Source organism: Tachypleus tridentatus, chromosome 6 (assembly GCF_004210375.1).
Source record: "Tachypleus tridentatus isolate NWPU-2018 chromosome 6, ASM421037v1, whole genome shotgun sequence".
NCBI lineage: Eukaryota > Metazoa > Arthropoda > Merostomata > Xiphosura > Limulidae > Tachypleus > Tachypleus tridentatus.
In genome coordinates this window covers 100818886-100832863 of record NC_134830.1, presented here as the reverse complement: position 1 = coordinate 100832863, position 13978 = coordinate 100818886, and the positions used below count along the sequence as shown (strand labels likewise).

The following is a 13978-nucleotide window of genomic DNA, read 5'->3' as shown; positions in this document are numbered from 1 at the left end:
TTTTTTTCAGGTTAAAGGTTTTTGTCCCTACGAGCAGTACAATGTAAACAATAAATTGTTACATTCTTGCATTTTGTGTCGGGTGCTCATACGACTTTTTCAGAAGTAGTGTTTGAAACCAGTACTTGGTGCATTGTCAATTAATGGTTCAAATTCCTAACGCTGTTTTGGCTCATAGAAACAATGATTTGCAACAATAGCATTTTTTTCGCCCCATGGAATAAGTCTGTCATTTCACACAGGTTTGTTTTTATGTACTAATTGTATATGACATTGTTAACTCCTGATAATAAATTGTAGTATTTACTTCAGTTCAATTTGTGTTAATCATGAATAATTCTGACATTCTTAACGCTTTCTCGTACTTCTTAATAATAATCATACTAGGTATCAGTTAAATACGTTTGTGTATAAAAAACAACTTTCTTAAGCAGTATTAAAATCTTAAAACAAATGTTTTGCTTTCAAATGCCCAATACTATTACAGAAAATAAAAAATTATCACATGAAAGAATCAGTCAATACCTTACAAATATTGATAACAATCGAAAATTAATTGTTTTCTAAGTCCCTGTTTTGGATATAATACTAGTTTTATATCTTGTAATAAGTGTTTTGTCAAGTGTTTGATTCAAGAAAATTTTCTAGCAAACATTAGAGATTTAGTTTTCAAGAATTTATCTAGAATTATCAAGAGATTTCATTTTATATAATTAGTATCTCAAGTTTTATTGGAGTTTTTCTTTGTTATAAGATTGGTGTCTGGCTTTCGGAAGGAACTGACATTTTCATCTAATGTGTCTATGTGCTAAACAACTAGTTCAAAGACACTTAGAATTCGCATAAAGTTGCCCTTAATTTTGACCTATTGACCAAAGAGGACAGCAAGTTAGCAGTATTCTTCACCACCATAATTTTTTTTCGAATTAAATTATTGGATTTACTGTCTTAATTGTAAAATGCCAATAGCTGAATGTTCGGAGCACGTTCAGTTTATAAAGCGCCCATAGCTGAATGTTTGAGGCATGTTCAGTTCATAAAATACCAATAGCTGAATGTTCGAGCACATCCTGAACCTTAGACCTTTCGATCTGCATCCTGGTACACTAATCACTATTCCATGACCTGTCATGTGTTATTTATAATAACATTTTTCTGCCTTACGATTAATTTCTATGTTTCGTAACAGCTTTCTACATTTTGCAAGAGTAATGTCTGGTGTCCATAAGATGCTTTGTTTTCTATATTTCTATTTTAACGAGTATTTGTTTTTGTTTTGCAAATATATTCCCGTTATCCGTAAATTGTTTCTTTTTTCTAGAATAGTCTGTGGTATCAGCAACAGATGTTGGTTTCTAGAAGTATATTTCTTAGAATTAAAGGCTGTAATTTATAGCAGGACTTTGTGTTTTTTGCTTGGTATTTATTATCCCTTCTGTTTTCTTAATGTTGTATGTTGTTATTTATTAGCTGTTTTTTTTTCTTAACTAGCATTTATATATACAACAATAATGTTTTGTAATTCCCTTTATTTATAACAATATTCTCCGTTGTATTATCATCAATTTTGTTACACATATTGATTGCTAATACTTGTTATCAGTTAATGCCAAGTTATTTGCAAATAACATAGTTACTAGTTTCCTTCCAAACCCTCTTGGAGTAAAGGTTGCGTATGTTTATTGTAAACGAATATAATTGTCTTGATCGAATACTGACCTGATATTCGATAACTGAGAAAACATTCAACGTGTTAACATTTAACTGATTTTTTTTCTTAAGAACCTGAATACTAAAGCAAAATCAACTAACATGGACAACAACAAGCGAATCAAAACTATATGTAAGTGGGTAAGGTACCTACTACGCAAAATGGAAGCAAGATATATAGAAACAATATTTTTTTCTTTTATTAAGAAAATAAAAAACAACCAGATTAAATCCAATAAAAATCACTAATACAGATTAGGAGAGGTATTAAGAAAAAAAGGAATTTTGAAATGTCAATTTTAAAATAATTTAACAAGTATTTTATAATGGAAATTTTCTAGCTAAATACTTCCTTGTTTTCTTTCTGTTTGTTCGCATACACATATAAAGCCCCCATCTCAGTGGCTCAGAAATAAATGTATAGACTTATAACGCTAAATATCCAGTTTCGGAACCTGTAGTGAGCACACAACACAAATTACTCATTCTGTATTTTCGTGTTTAACTATAAACAAATGGATTAACAATAAAATATAGTAGCATGACAAATATTTGACTATACTCTTACTTTCGGTGCTAGTATACTATTTAATAAAAGTTGTCTGAGGGTGCCTGAAGATGGAGGTTCACTTTATTGAAATCTTATCATGATAAATAACTAGAATAGTTAAGAATAAACGACTGTAGTTTTTTTATTTTTTGATAAGCATGGTATTATGTTCAAATGATGAACTAATAAGTTACACATCGTGACTTTTTATGTATCTGGTATTTAATGAGGGACTTATTTCTGATTTAGTTTGTCCTTTACTCATATTAAATATTCCGAATAGCGTACAAAATCATTTCGATAGCGATTGACTTAAAATATAATAATTATTTGAACACAGAATATTCTGGATGTCAATATTTATCTTTAACCTATGTTTTTTTGTTTCACATATGAACAAAGACCAACCAAAAATAATCCTCACCACCTGAAGTTAAAGTATTTTATAACGATATGGATATATTTCTATGATACAATACAGTATACTTGTAAATATGCATTTGAATGCTTATTTACAAATCACAATAAAAAAGTTCATGAAACACAAAAACTACAAGTCTCAGTGGCTTAGCGATAAGTTTCTGTACTTATAACGATAGAATTCAGAGTTTAATCGTGTAGTGAGCACAGCACATATACCCTATTGTGCAACTTTGCACTTCAGCAAAACAATCTAAAGATAAAAAAAATCTTTACACATCAACTGTAAAACACAAACTTAGCAGTGAGACACAGTTGAAGTACATTTTTCAAATGGTGTTGTATCTATAACATGACTGTCATGCAGTGCGACATTAAGGTTAATTGGCCAGTTCAGAGACCCAAAGACTCATGCATAGCAGCCCCTAATGTTGTTGAACTTTTGATCAGCGGTACTCGCCCCCTGTTAGGCTTCTCAGGATGACGAAGTAGACTCTAGGTGTTATTATGTGGCCAAATCTAGAAATATAAATTCAAATATCCGATCCTGACCATGCAAGCCGACTATTAAGCAGCGTCAAGCTTTATAAAACCATTGCATGTTAGTAGGTGAGTGGTATGGCATTCATGTATGTACAGATGCGTTTAAAGAGTTTGAAAAATAGTCCCAGATACCATTAAAAATCACCATCTTTCAGTGACCTTAACAAAACTGTTTCAAGGGAGTATACCCTCAGACGTCTCAGTACAGTATCACTATTCATTTGTTGTTTCCTCCAAAAGTAGCACCTCTTTAGAAATGTTTGCCTACATCCCTACACTGCTGGAGATGAAACTTGATAACCATGATTCGGTTTGTTTTGAATATCATGCAAAGCTTCTCAAGGGTTATCTACACTAGACGGCCCTAATTTAGCAATGTAAGACTAGAGGGAAGGCAGCTAGTCATCACCACTCACCACCAACTCTTGGGCTACTATTTTACCCACGAATAGTGGGATTGACCGTCAAATTATAACACCCCCTCGGCTGAAAGGGCGAGCATGTTTGGTGTGACGAAGATTCGAGCCCGCGACGCTCATATTACGAGTGGAGTGCCTTAACCACCTGGCCATGCTGGGTCGATAACCATGAACGACCAGTATTTTGAGTGCGTACTTCATCTAGTATCCATAATATAATCACCACGTTTAACTGAATATGAAATGCTCTAACCGAATCAACCCATCCTGAAGAAGAATCAGATTCTATGTAACTGTTGATTTTAAACAGTGTAGCCGTAACTTACTTCTGCTTAAAAACGTCGGATTACTGTTGAAATATTATACTTGAAAACTGAAACCTGGGAAATAAGCATATGTATGCATATTAATATCAAAAAACGTATTCATAGTGCATTGAAAGAATTATGGCATGATACGAAGCCATAATACATAAAATTAAACCCGGTCGACATAACTGCAAACCCATTAGAGGTCTACCTTACATTATTTGTTATTAATCTATGTGTTTAAGGATAGTTTTCAGAATATTTATAAATACGTACATAATGAAAAACGTCTTTTAACTTTTGCTAAAGTGTAAAGTTCAAAACATTAACTGAGTAAAACAGAAAAGAATAAATGTTCATTCGGAACGAGAGGATAGGACATTCTCTTACCTTAAAAAACGTTAAAAATATCATTTAACAAAAAATACTGACATTTTTGTTATATCATTTATGTAGCCAATGAAATACTGAGACCAAAAGTAATAAGAAACAGTTATCATATTTAATATGGTCTTCAATAGGAAAATTTTCGATCTCCATATAATCAAGTACATGATGTACTTTTCCGCGCAATTCTTTGTGACGAGAAACTCACTTAAAATAAAAATGTATCTCAGAATGGCTGGTATGAGTATTAACACTTTTATTGATAAGGAGAGAACAACATTTCAACCTTCATAGGTCATCTTCAGGTTAAGAAAAAGCCTGAACTCACACCAGCCGTTCTGAGATACATTTTCCGCACAATGTTTATTCGCTACTTCGCAGCACGTCATATTGTTCAGGTATTACGTTAACTTTATAATCAACAACGGCGTGATGCATTTTAATGAAAAACTACGATTTTTTTATATTTAATTGAATATTTATCTAGCATAATCAATGGTCCAATTCAAGACTATGAAGATAGTTAAATGAAAATAATTGCCCTTAGGTTAAAAATCCAATAAAACGCAAACCAATTGCAGTTGAAAATTGTTTAATTTCAAGTATTCTCTTAGTAAAGTCTTTACTGGTGTACAATAAATGTAATAACTTTTGCATTAATATTTAAATGGTAAAAAATGCGCTTCATTCTCTTTTGATGAAGAAAAATTACGGTGTTAATATACTTAGTGTGAATAACTATTCCTAATTATCATAAAATTTAAGATCGCATTTGCAAAATGTTTTCTCAAGCTTAGATATGAAGTATTACTAGGTCTGTCTTAAAAGGGGGTAAAAAATGTTAAGAGTCAATTACCATTCTTTGATAAAAAGTATGATTGTGAACATAATTAGAGTGATTGAATTATATGGCGATTACTATCAATTATACCATAGCTGATACGATAATTGAACTTGTAAACTACGTTTTAAAAGGCGCAATTTCTCTATTTCATGAAGTTAATTTGTATAGAGAATTACTTTCTGTAGAAACCTGAAACAAGAATGGTGACAGACCTTACTTATACAGGCATTAAATCGCAAAATAAATAAATATTCCGAGATAAATAATTTTACGTTAAATCATTAGATATGTCGCCAATACTGCTTAGAAGTATTTTATTGCATGCTAAAAACTCCCTACTTTCTAATGTACTGTTGTTTTGTGCTTAACTTCAAACAAACAAAAGACAAAAATATAATACACTCTCTATATATTTTGTGTTTGAAATATTACTCACGTTCCCTAGCGATTTTAAAAGGATCGTCGCTGTCCACATCCTGTGGTATACCCTTCACTTTAACTCTGGACTGCCGAGCCTCATCATGGATGTATAGAAGATAGGTGAAAACCGTTTTCATTTCCCTGGTGCCAGGAGTAAAGATAGCCCCTGTAGATTGTACGTTAAGGTAAATAATATGTACTTCAAAGACAAAATGTAACAGCAATGCATTTTAATATTGGCTCATTCAACTAGTTTTTTATTTATTAAGAGTTTAAAATATTAGTCAAATCAGGTTTTATATGTATAGATGAATGATTAGATATTTAATTGATGATGTAATAAAAACACAGACATAAGTTCAAGAATTCTTGATGGAAATAATAAAAACTCTACAACCCGAGCGCTTTCGAAAAGTGGAATATTTTCTTCAGGGGCAAACTGGAAATCAGTTAATATTTAATTGTATTGCAAAATTAAAAACTTATATGATTCTAAGGTTGCTATTTAAAACATATTTTAACTTCAAAAGTTGCAACGTAAAAAGCCAGTATCAGTACCAAACGCCTCCCAGTGGCACAGTGGCATGTCTGCGGACTCACACCGCTGCAAACCAGGTTTCGATAACCATGGCGAGCACAGCACAGATAGCCTATTGTGTACCTATATGCTTAATTCCAAACAAACAGTACAAAACAGAACACCGGATAAGACATACTTTAAGGTATACACGGGTTTTAATTATCTTCATTTTAATATGGATTTTCAAAAACCGTATTTAGAGATAAACGTTATTGTGATACAATCAGGCGTTAGACCGTGTTCAGCCTACAATTTTGAGCTACAAACATACTTATGACATAAAAATTAGTTTTACCCATCTTCAGTTTGAAGCTGTCCCTAAATGTATTATCAAGATTAAAACTATATTGTATAATCTCGACGTTAGTTATACCATCTGAACCTTATACTGTCAAGTAATATTAGACCTCTGATTAATAGTCTCGTTTAAAGTCACCAACTTTCGTTTCCAAAACACTGTATTCCAAAATACGGTTCTTGTAGTTTGCAAATATTAATACAAAACTATTTAAGCCACAAGGTATAAACGAACATAAACGTCACTTTACACAGTATATATAATAATATTTTAATTTAAGTATGTATTATTACATTTTCTTTATATCATACATGTCAGGATGAAAGCTCCTTTGTTCCTTAATTAAAATTGTCTTTAACTCCTAAAACTTCATTTTATGCAATAACACATTTTTTATTGTAAATATAATATTTGGAAATACGTATGTAGAGATAACATAGAATGTTCTATTCGTTATATTTCTGTGTATAATATGTATTCCCTTGTAGAAAACTGATAATGAGGTAAGTTTTCAATGCTCACTTGTACGAAAAACTAGTTTCAGAAATTTGTATGACGATATCAGTTAAACAAATACGTAGCAATAAAATCAGTGTTTTATATCTAAAACGATAAAAACTTTATTACCTTAGCGATTTAGAAAAGCTTTTATCGTTTTCTATTAATACTTCTTGAACCTACGTGTTGTTGTTTTTTTGACATCATGAGTGCTTTATATGGTTTAGGATTATTTCTTTGTAGTAGACGTTTCTGAAAATAAGCAGTTAGTCCTATTTTATATTTTAAAAATTTTCAGGCTGAGAATGTTGAATTATGTAGATACATAATTTATTTTCAGCAGTTACAGTATCATTCACAGTTTTGTAATCATATAATTTTTTTTAACATTGTAAAATATCTTTATTAATAGGTCACACCATTTCATACTCAATTATTATCTTAATATAAAAGAAAAGCGTTTCATACATGACGATGATTGCGCCTGTCCTGTGAAAGTGGATTTTTCTCGGGGCGCTCCCGTTTCCCCCCACAGCAAAAACTTTGGCATTGGATCTTTAAATCCCAGCCAAGGCAACTTTATTGCCATGCCCCGAGTCGGGTCGTTTCGTTTCGCGTTTATGTTCACATTTACTATGCCATCTGCCTTTCGGGACGAGTTCTGGCTGTTTTCTCCGGTGCTACCTTTACCTCGTTCATGAATAATATCAATTAAGACCAACTTCACTCCTTCACCCAAAAAGAGTCCAAAAAAAGGAAGGAAAAAAACCAGCTAAATTCAATAACCTTCCACGAAAGGAGACGAAGAACCACAACATACCTGAACACCCCAGTTGGAGAGAGAATTCTTTTGACGAGCACTTGATAACATGGCCAAGCGTGTTAAGGCGTGCGACTCGTAATCTGAGGGTCGCGGGTTCGCATCCCCGTCGCGCCAAACATGCTCGCCCTTTCAGCCGTGGGGGCGTTATAATGTACGGTCAATCCCACTATTCGTTGATAAAAGAGTAACCCAAGAGTTGGCGGTGAGTGGTGATGACTAGCTGCCTTCCCTCTAATCTTACACTGCTAAATTAGGGACGGCTAGCACAGATAGCCCTCGAGTAGCTTTGTGCAAAATTCCAAAACAAACAAACTATCTCTCTAAACTAAACCCCTGCCACGTTAGTTTGCGTTTGCGTTGCATGACGATGATTTGCATGTTTTAAAATCTTTTTATCGTATTTTTCAAATATTCATAGTTTTCCTCTCTGGTTTTTATGTAAAATAGCAGTACGTTTTGGTACATTATATTGCAATATATTACGATATTGATAATAATGAACCTAAACTGTGATCCTGATACGAAGTGATATCAGTCTTATCCTAGTTTAATCTTTTTGAAAATAATTTGTTAACACCTATATTCCTTTCGTCGTGATGTTAATGTACCTGTAACTATTAAGCCTTTTTCATTGTCAAATCAATGCTAATCTTCATTCTTGTTTACGTTTTGCTAAAATTAGTTCTATAGTTAAGTATAATTAAGAGTTTGTGTTTTTTATTGTTTTTCTGCTCTATCAAATCGTGTTTAAAGCATAAACGGACACTTAAAAAGCATACACAAATTAAATGCTTAACTGTTTAAAATTAAGCCTTTCTTAGATATCATTTCTGGTATACTCAGTACAAGTGCAAATTTATCTATTTGTTTAAACCATTATAGTAAAGACTTCCCGCTACTGAATCTACAATAGTTATCATTATATTAGTTTTTGTTACTAAAAAAGAATATCCAGTAGAAGATATTCTGAAACGAACTTCTTATTTCTACACATAGCAACATTATTCCTTTCCTTTTAAAATAACCTCATGATTTTAATCAATACCAGTCAAAATTACTGAACACATGCATTCAGATCTACTAAACACAATCTTTTAAAGGACATTCATATGTTTTTTTACGCACAAAGAAACTGCATGAACTTTAAACACGAGTTAAATATATATATCTTGAAGACTGTGTTACTATACCTTAACGTGAACATTTAAATCATTACGTTTACAAATGATAAATATACCTGTCTAATTAAAAAAAAGAAGAATTAATATCATGATGATTAACAGTAAAAATAAATGTTAGATAATACGGCTAAGTTAATCCGTAAGATATAATTTCTAGTCACCTTTAATCTATCCATACAGCTTTTTATAAGAAGACTTAAGTAGTAAGTTTCTCATGTCAGTAGTTGAAAATCTTTATCGTTTGTATTGTAGAAAAATTGCACCACACAAAGTTCATTCTAATGAGTAACATGTTTTCTGGGTACGACAAACATTTCTTAGAATGTGATGTTGTCCAAATCTTCTGTTATAATGCTACTTTGTGAACGGAATAAAAATGTTGAAACCGCGTGAACTAACGCAAGGCCACTATGATCAGTACAGACTGTGTTGTTTTTTCAGTTTCTTTTTATTTCGATATTTTTGTGTAGATTACTTATGTCTGTCTCATATGAGTGAACAACTGATAGAAATGTTTAATGATCCAATTTATATCTTAATGATAAGTACTGAAAACATCTCATGAACCAACTTCGTAGTTTTAAAACATGATATGTGTTAATACCATTGTTCTTCACCTAATACACTTCTATCTAGACGGCTAGGACCGTTGAAATACTTTAGGTTGCTGTATAAATAGTAAGAAATGTCTATTCAGTTTTGTTTGACGATTGTAAAAGTTCGTCCGACATCCTTACTCAGTTGAACTACTGCAGATATACGCTATTGTGAACCGTTTAAAATATTCTAAATGATTTCCAGTGGTTAATATTCTGAAAATAGTATGTCTTAGAGATCTAAACATCAAATGATAATGCAAAGTATTTTAACTATTATAAGTTTTAAGTTTATTGGGAACGAAATTATCAATAAAGTAGTTCTAGTTAATATTAGTTTCACTAGTGCATTCTCATCTAGTTAGTTTACTTTTCATAAGATGTTCGCAATATAAATTCTATCATCTCGTCATAATTTTATCAAGGTTCTGCTAGGTTTTTTAACTGTACTTAATTATTGGGATTGGTATAACCGTTATTTTACACACTCTTGGCATGTATATAACGTGCAACGTAAACTATATTACAAAATAAATAAGTGATCTTTTTTTCCTCTGTTTCACAAGGATGTTTCGTTGGTAAAAACAGCTTGAAAGAATTTTATTAATTATACATAATAAAACCGTATTTTGATGATGACTGCTTTGTTATCTTGAAAAGTATTGAGTGAAAATTTAAAACATCCGGTGTCGACCTTTATAGTTCTGTGCTGTTGATGTGTTTAGAAAAGGCGAACAGCCAACCCGAGCTTATACTTCTTGTGCTATATTCGTTCATCAAATACTGGTTTAGTGATACCAAGAGTAGAGACTCAAAAAGGAAATAAATAAAAATTATATTAAAGAAACAAGCTGGTTTCAATGTGCTAATCTTGATGAAATCAGAATCAACAAGTTAGATCCACTCGTCTTATTTAATCCCCTTGCCCTCGTTTATTCAAAAGTATCAAATATTAAAGATAATAATTTTATTTGAATGTCATTAAGATATAAGACACAGTCTAGTAAATAATCGACACAATAAAGTGCAAGCGCAGACAAAGACCAAAACTAACATTTCACAAAAGGTTGGCCCTTAGAAGAGTTGCTTCTAGTGAAAAGTTCTAGCTCACTTCTTACCCACTGAGAAAGTGTTAATTAAAGTACTAGACGCTTTGTTAGTCTTGGATTCAGAGCTATACTCCCTTATACCTTAATTTATTGTGTAAGGGGTAAAATCGTATGAACTTATTTGTTACAAAATTAAGGTACACATATGAATTTACATAGAATAATAGGTTGAAATAAAATATTAATGATCCGTTCTTCATGTAACCTATTACGGTTGCTAAAATGAATAATAGTATTAAAGATACTTTCCAGTATTTATCCGTAATATGGGAGGCCATACGATTTTATATTTCCTTCCAAAATCACTTAAAATATTCTATATTTCGACAACACGCAACACTGGATTATCTTTTACAATACTTACATAAAACAAAGATTTTCAGAAACATATAACTTAATGAAATGTAAAATTGTTTTCTGTATCCGAAGATAGAAAATTTTTATCTCTTTGACCATTCATTACATAACCTAGATTTTACAAGCTATTTATAAAAAAAAAGAATAGTAGATATCTATACTCAGATATATAGTTCTCGGTGCGTTGTTGATATATATATTAACAAAAACCAATCGGTATAGGTTGAACTTTTCAATGCAGAATGATGATACTGCTGATTACCAAAATAAAATAAGAATTTTGAAGTTTAACTTTGTGTTTGACAATAACATATATACTTAGTTCCGTCTATAATAAATCTAAATGTACGACGTAGTCATGAACAGAGTACACACACTCTTGTTGAGATTGGCTTTTTTTTTCATGATGATCTCTGTAAAACTGTGTCATCAAAAAGTTTTGTGTACTTTACTAGTAACTATAAGAACAAATCTGATCTCGCGTTTGAGATATATTCTCCTATTTTGTACGTTTACAAAAATTGGTGGATTTTTATGGCTTAAAGTGATGATCCAATGTTATAATCAATTACTCGTATTTATTTAAAAAAACGGCTGTAATCTTGTAAGTTTAAAATATTTATCGTTTTGATACTTAAAGGAACTTAAAATAAGTATAGAATGATTAATAAGAAACTAATTATTGACACGAAGCCAATATATCTACATAACTGATACCAGTTGCTGTCTTTTACTAGGTTCATTTCAAATTACAAGAACTGTTGTTAACTTTACTTTTAATAAAAAACGATCAACTCGACCACAGCAGGTCACCAGAGAGTGCATATAAAGTTATGTTGTGAAAAAATGAAATATATATTAGCACTTAGAACAATTACTTTCGACGACAAACAAAAAGAAAATTTGTAAGGTTACTATTATTATTATTTTTCTTACCTATAGGTATTTCGTCGGCTAAGCAACTTGAAAGATTAAAAATTAACATCCAAATAAATATAGTTCTTGCCATTATCTCGCCGTAACGTACGTCAGCAAGTAAACATTACTGTTCTTACGGGGTTGGCACACATAGAGAATTTTTCAAACTTTCCTTAACACAGTGGCCCCCACAGTATTTTGAAGAAGGCTCTGAGTTTCACCGGGGCTAATCTTGCACGTCGGCAATACTCCGGGTAAGTTGGTCGGCAGAGACCACCAACACGATTCAACTGCGCGTGCGTGATGGATGCTCATCACGAAGTCACTGGTAGTGGCTTCTGCCGACAGTACGTCTCCTGATGGGTGGGCTTATGTTTGATTTATGAAATGGCTTGCGCTGTTTATGAAGCTTCTTTTCCAAACATTCACTGCACTTGATATAACTCACATTATCCTCTTCACACCTCAAGATGCTTTCGACATTTTCATATTTTTTCTACAAATATGTCTTAAAAGATGGACCAACAGCTCTTTTATTTATCTCCATCGCATGTATTGTCTCAGTGAGCCTTCTGACGTAGAAGCTCGAGCATGTTGAAAAGCAGAGCCGTCAACTGTACCTGTTAATTTAAGGAACTTGAACTAACTAAATTCTCGTTAAGACATTCATAATTAATTAGAAATGTGGCTCAGAGTTTCTATTTCCAAAATAATGCGGTTAAACCAACAAAGAGATCACAATTACATTGAAAATGTATTTTAAACACATTTTTAAATATATTACAACAGAAAAGGTTTCCAGTCTTACTTTTCACTCTTATACACAATTCTTTTTTTTTAAGTTTCTATTATATACTGGCCTAAAATGTTTATGCGGATGCGAACTCTTGAAAAGTGAAGTATACTTTCCAGTTAACAGGTGGTTACGGTGAGTAAACCGTTCTAGAGCGCAAGATAAATTAACCATTTTCATACCCGATATACAAAATTATTTAATTATACCCTTTTTAAAAAATTTAAAGTGCGTATTTAAAAATAAAATATAACTACTTATATTTCATTTATTTTACACACAAAAGCTAATGGGTTCTTTTCTAGGCACCATAAACATAATCGTCATATTTTATTTATGTGAATTAAGTTCTTGTTTATTCAGATTTGTTTCCTTCTTATCTTCATTGATGTTCAGTTTAATACGGAGAAACTCTATTAGAATATCTGTACTTTATTTTGTGTTTCCACGTTATTATAACACAGATGAAAAGCAAAATACAATTTCTGTGTTTTAAATTTTTATATTTTTCTTCTTATTTATTTTATAGAGTTTGTTTTATAATAAAGATATTACTTAAAAGCAAAACGAAAAACATAAATATTTGCACATACATGCAATTGTGCTAAAAACATATTTAAAAGGTTCTTAGAAACAAATTAATTAATTAAGAAGTCGTATTACTAGAAAATGCAGTTTAACCAATTTATTTATTTTTCAAATTTACTTTAAATTCTATTTTTAGCAAAAACAGATTTTCTACTTAGAAAAATAGCACTGCCAGTAAAAAACAAATTGTAGTAGATTTACCTTTCGGTTGCTCTGGAAATGCATACACAAGTATTTAACATTTAATTTAAATTTTCATACATCAACTTTTGCAAAGAATTTCTTTTAAAATCACTCTTGCTGTTATTTTAAGCCAGCAAACTTTATATCATGACAACGATATTCCAAACATGTTGACAACTAGTTTCAATGCATAATATTCAAGCTTACTTTCAACAACTTTTTAAACTGTTCAATATGGCTTATTATCGCATATAACATTAAATGTGTATATGGAATATCGTTGTATATAATATTAATGTACATATGGATAACCGTCGTATATAATACTAGATGTGCATATAGATTACCGTCGTATATGATATTAAATGTACATATGGATTATCGCCGTATATAATATTACATGTACATACAGATTATCGTCGTATATAACATTAGAGGTACATATGGTTTGTC

General features: G+C 31.4%; 1 protein-coding gene across 2 annotated transcripts in view; it reads right to left on the bottom strand.

The window, feature by feature from the left end:
- LOC143253187 (glutamate receptor 1-like) overlaps positions 1-12497 on the bottom strand; it is a 114357-nt gene extending 101860 nt beyond the window's left edge. Inside the window, exons 1-2 of one of the 2 annotated variants that reach the window (XM_076506608.1) lie at positions 11980-12497; positions 5618-5767 (exon numbers count right to left, since the gene is read on the bottom strand). In XM_076506608.1, coding sequence (XP_076362723.1) covers positions 5618-5767; positions 11980-12052 — 223 coding nt within the window. In that variant the 5' untranslated portion in view covers positions 12053-12497. The remainder of the gene's footprint in view (positions 1-5617; positions 5768-11979) is intronic. The other variant, XM_076506609.1, reaches the window with a different exon arrangement.
- Positions 12498-13978: the final 1481 nt, after the last annotated feature.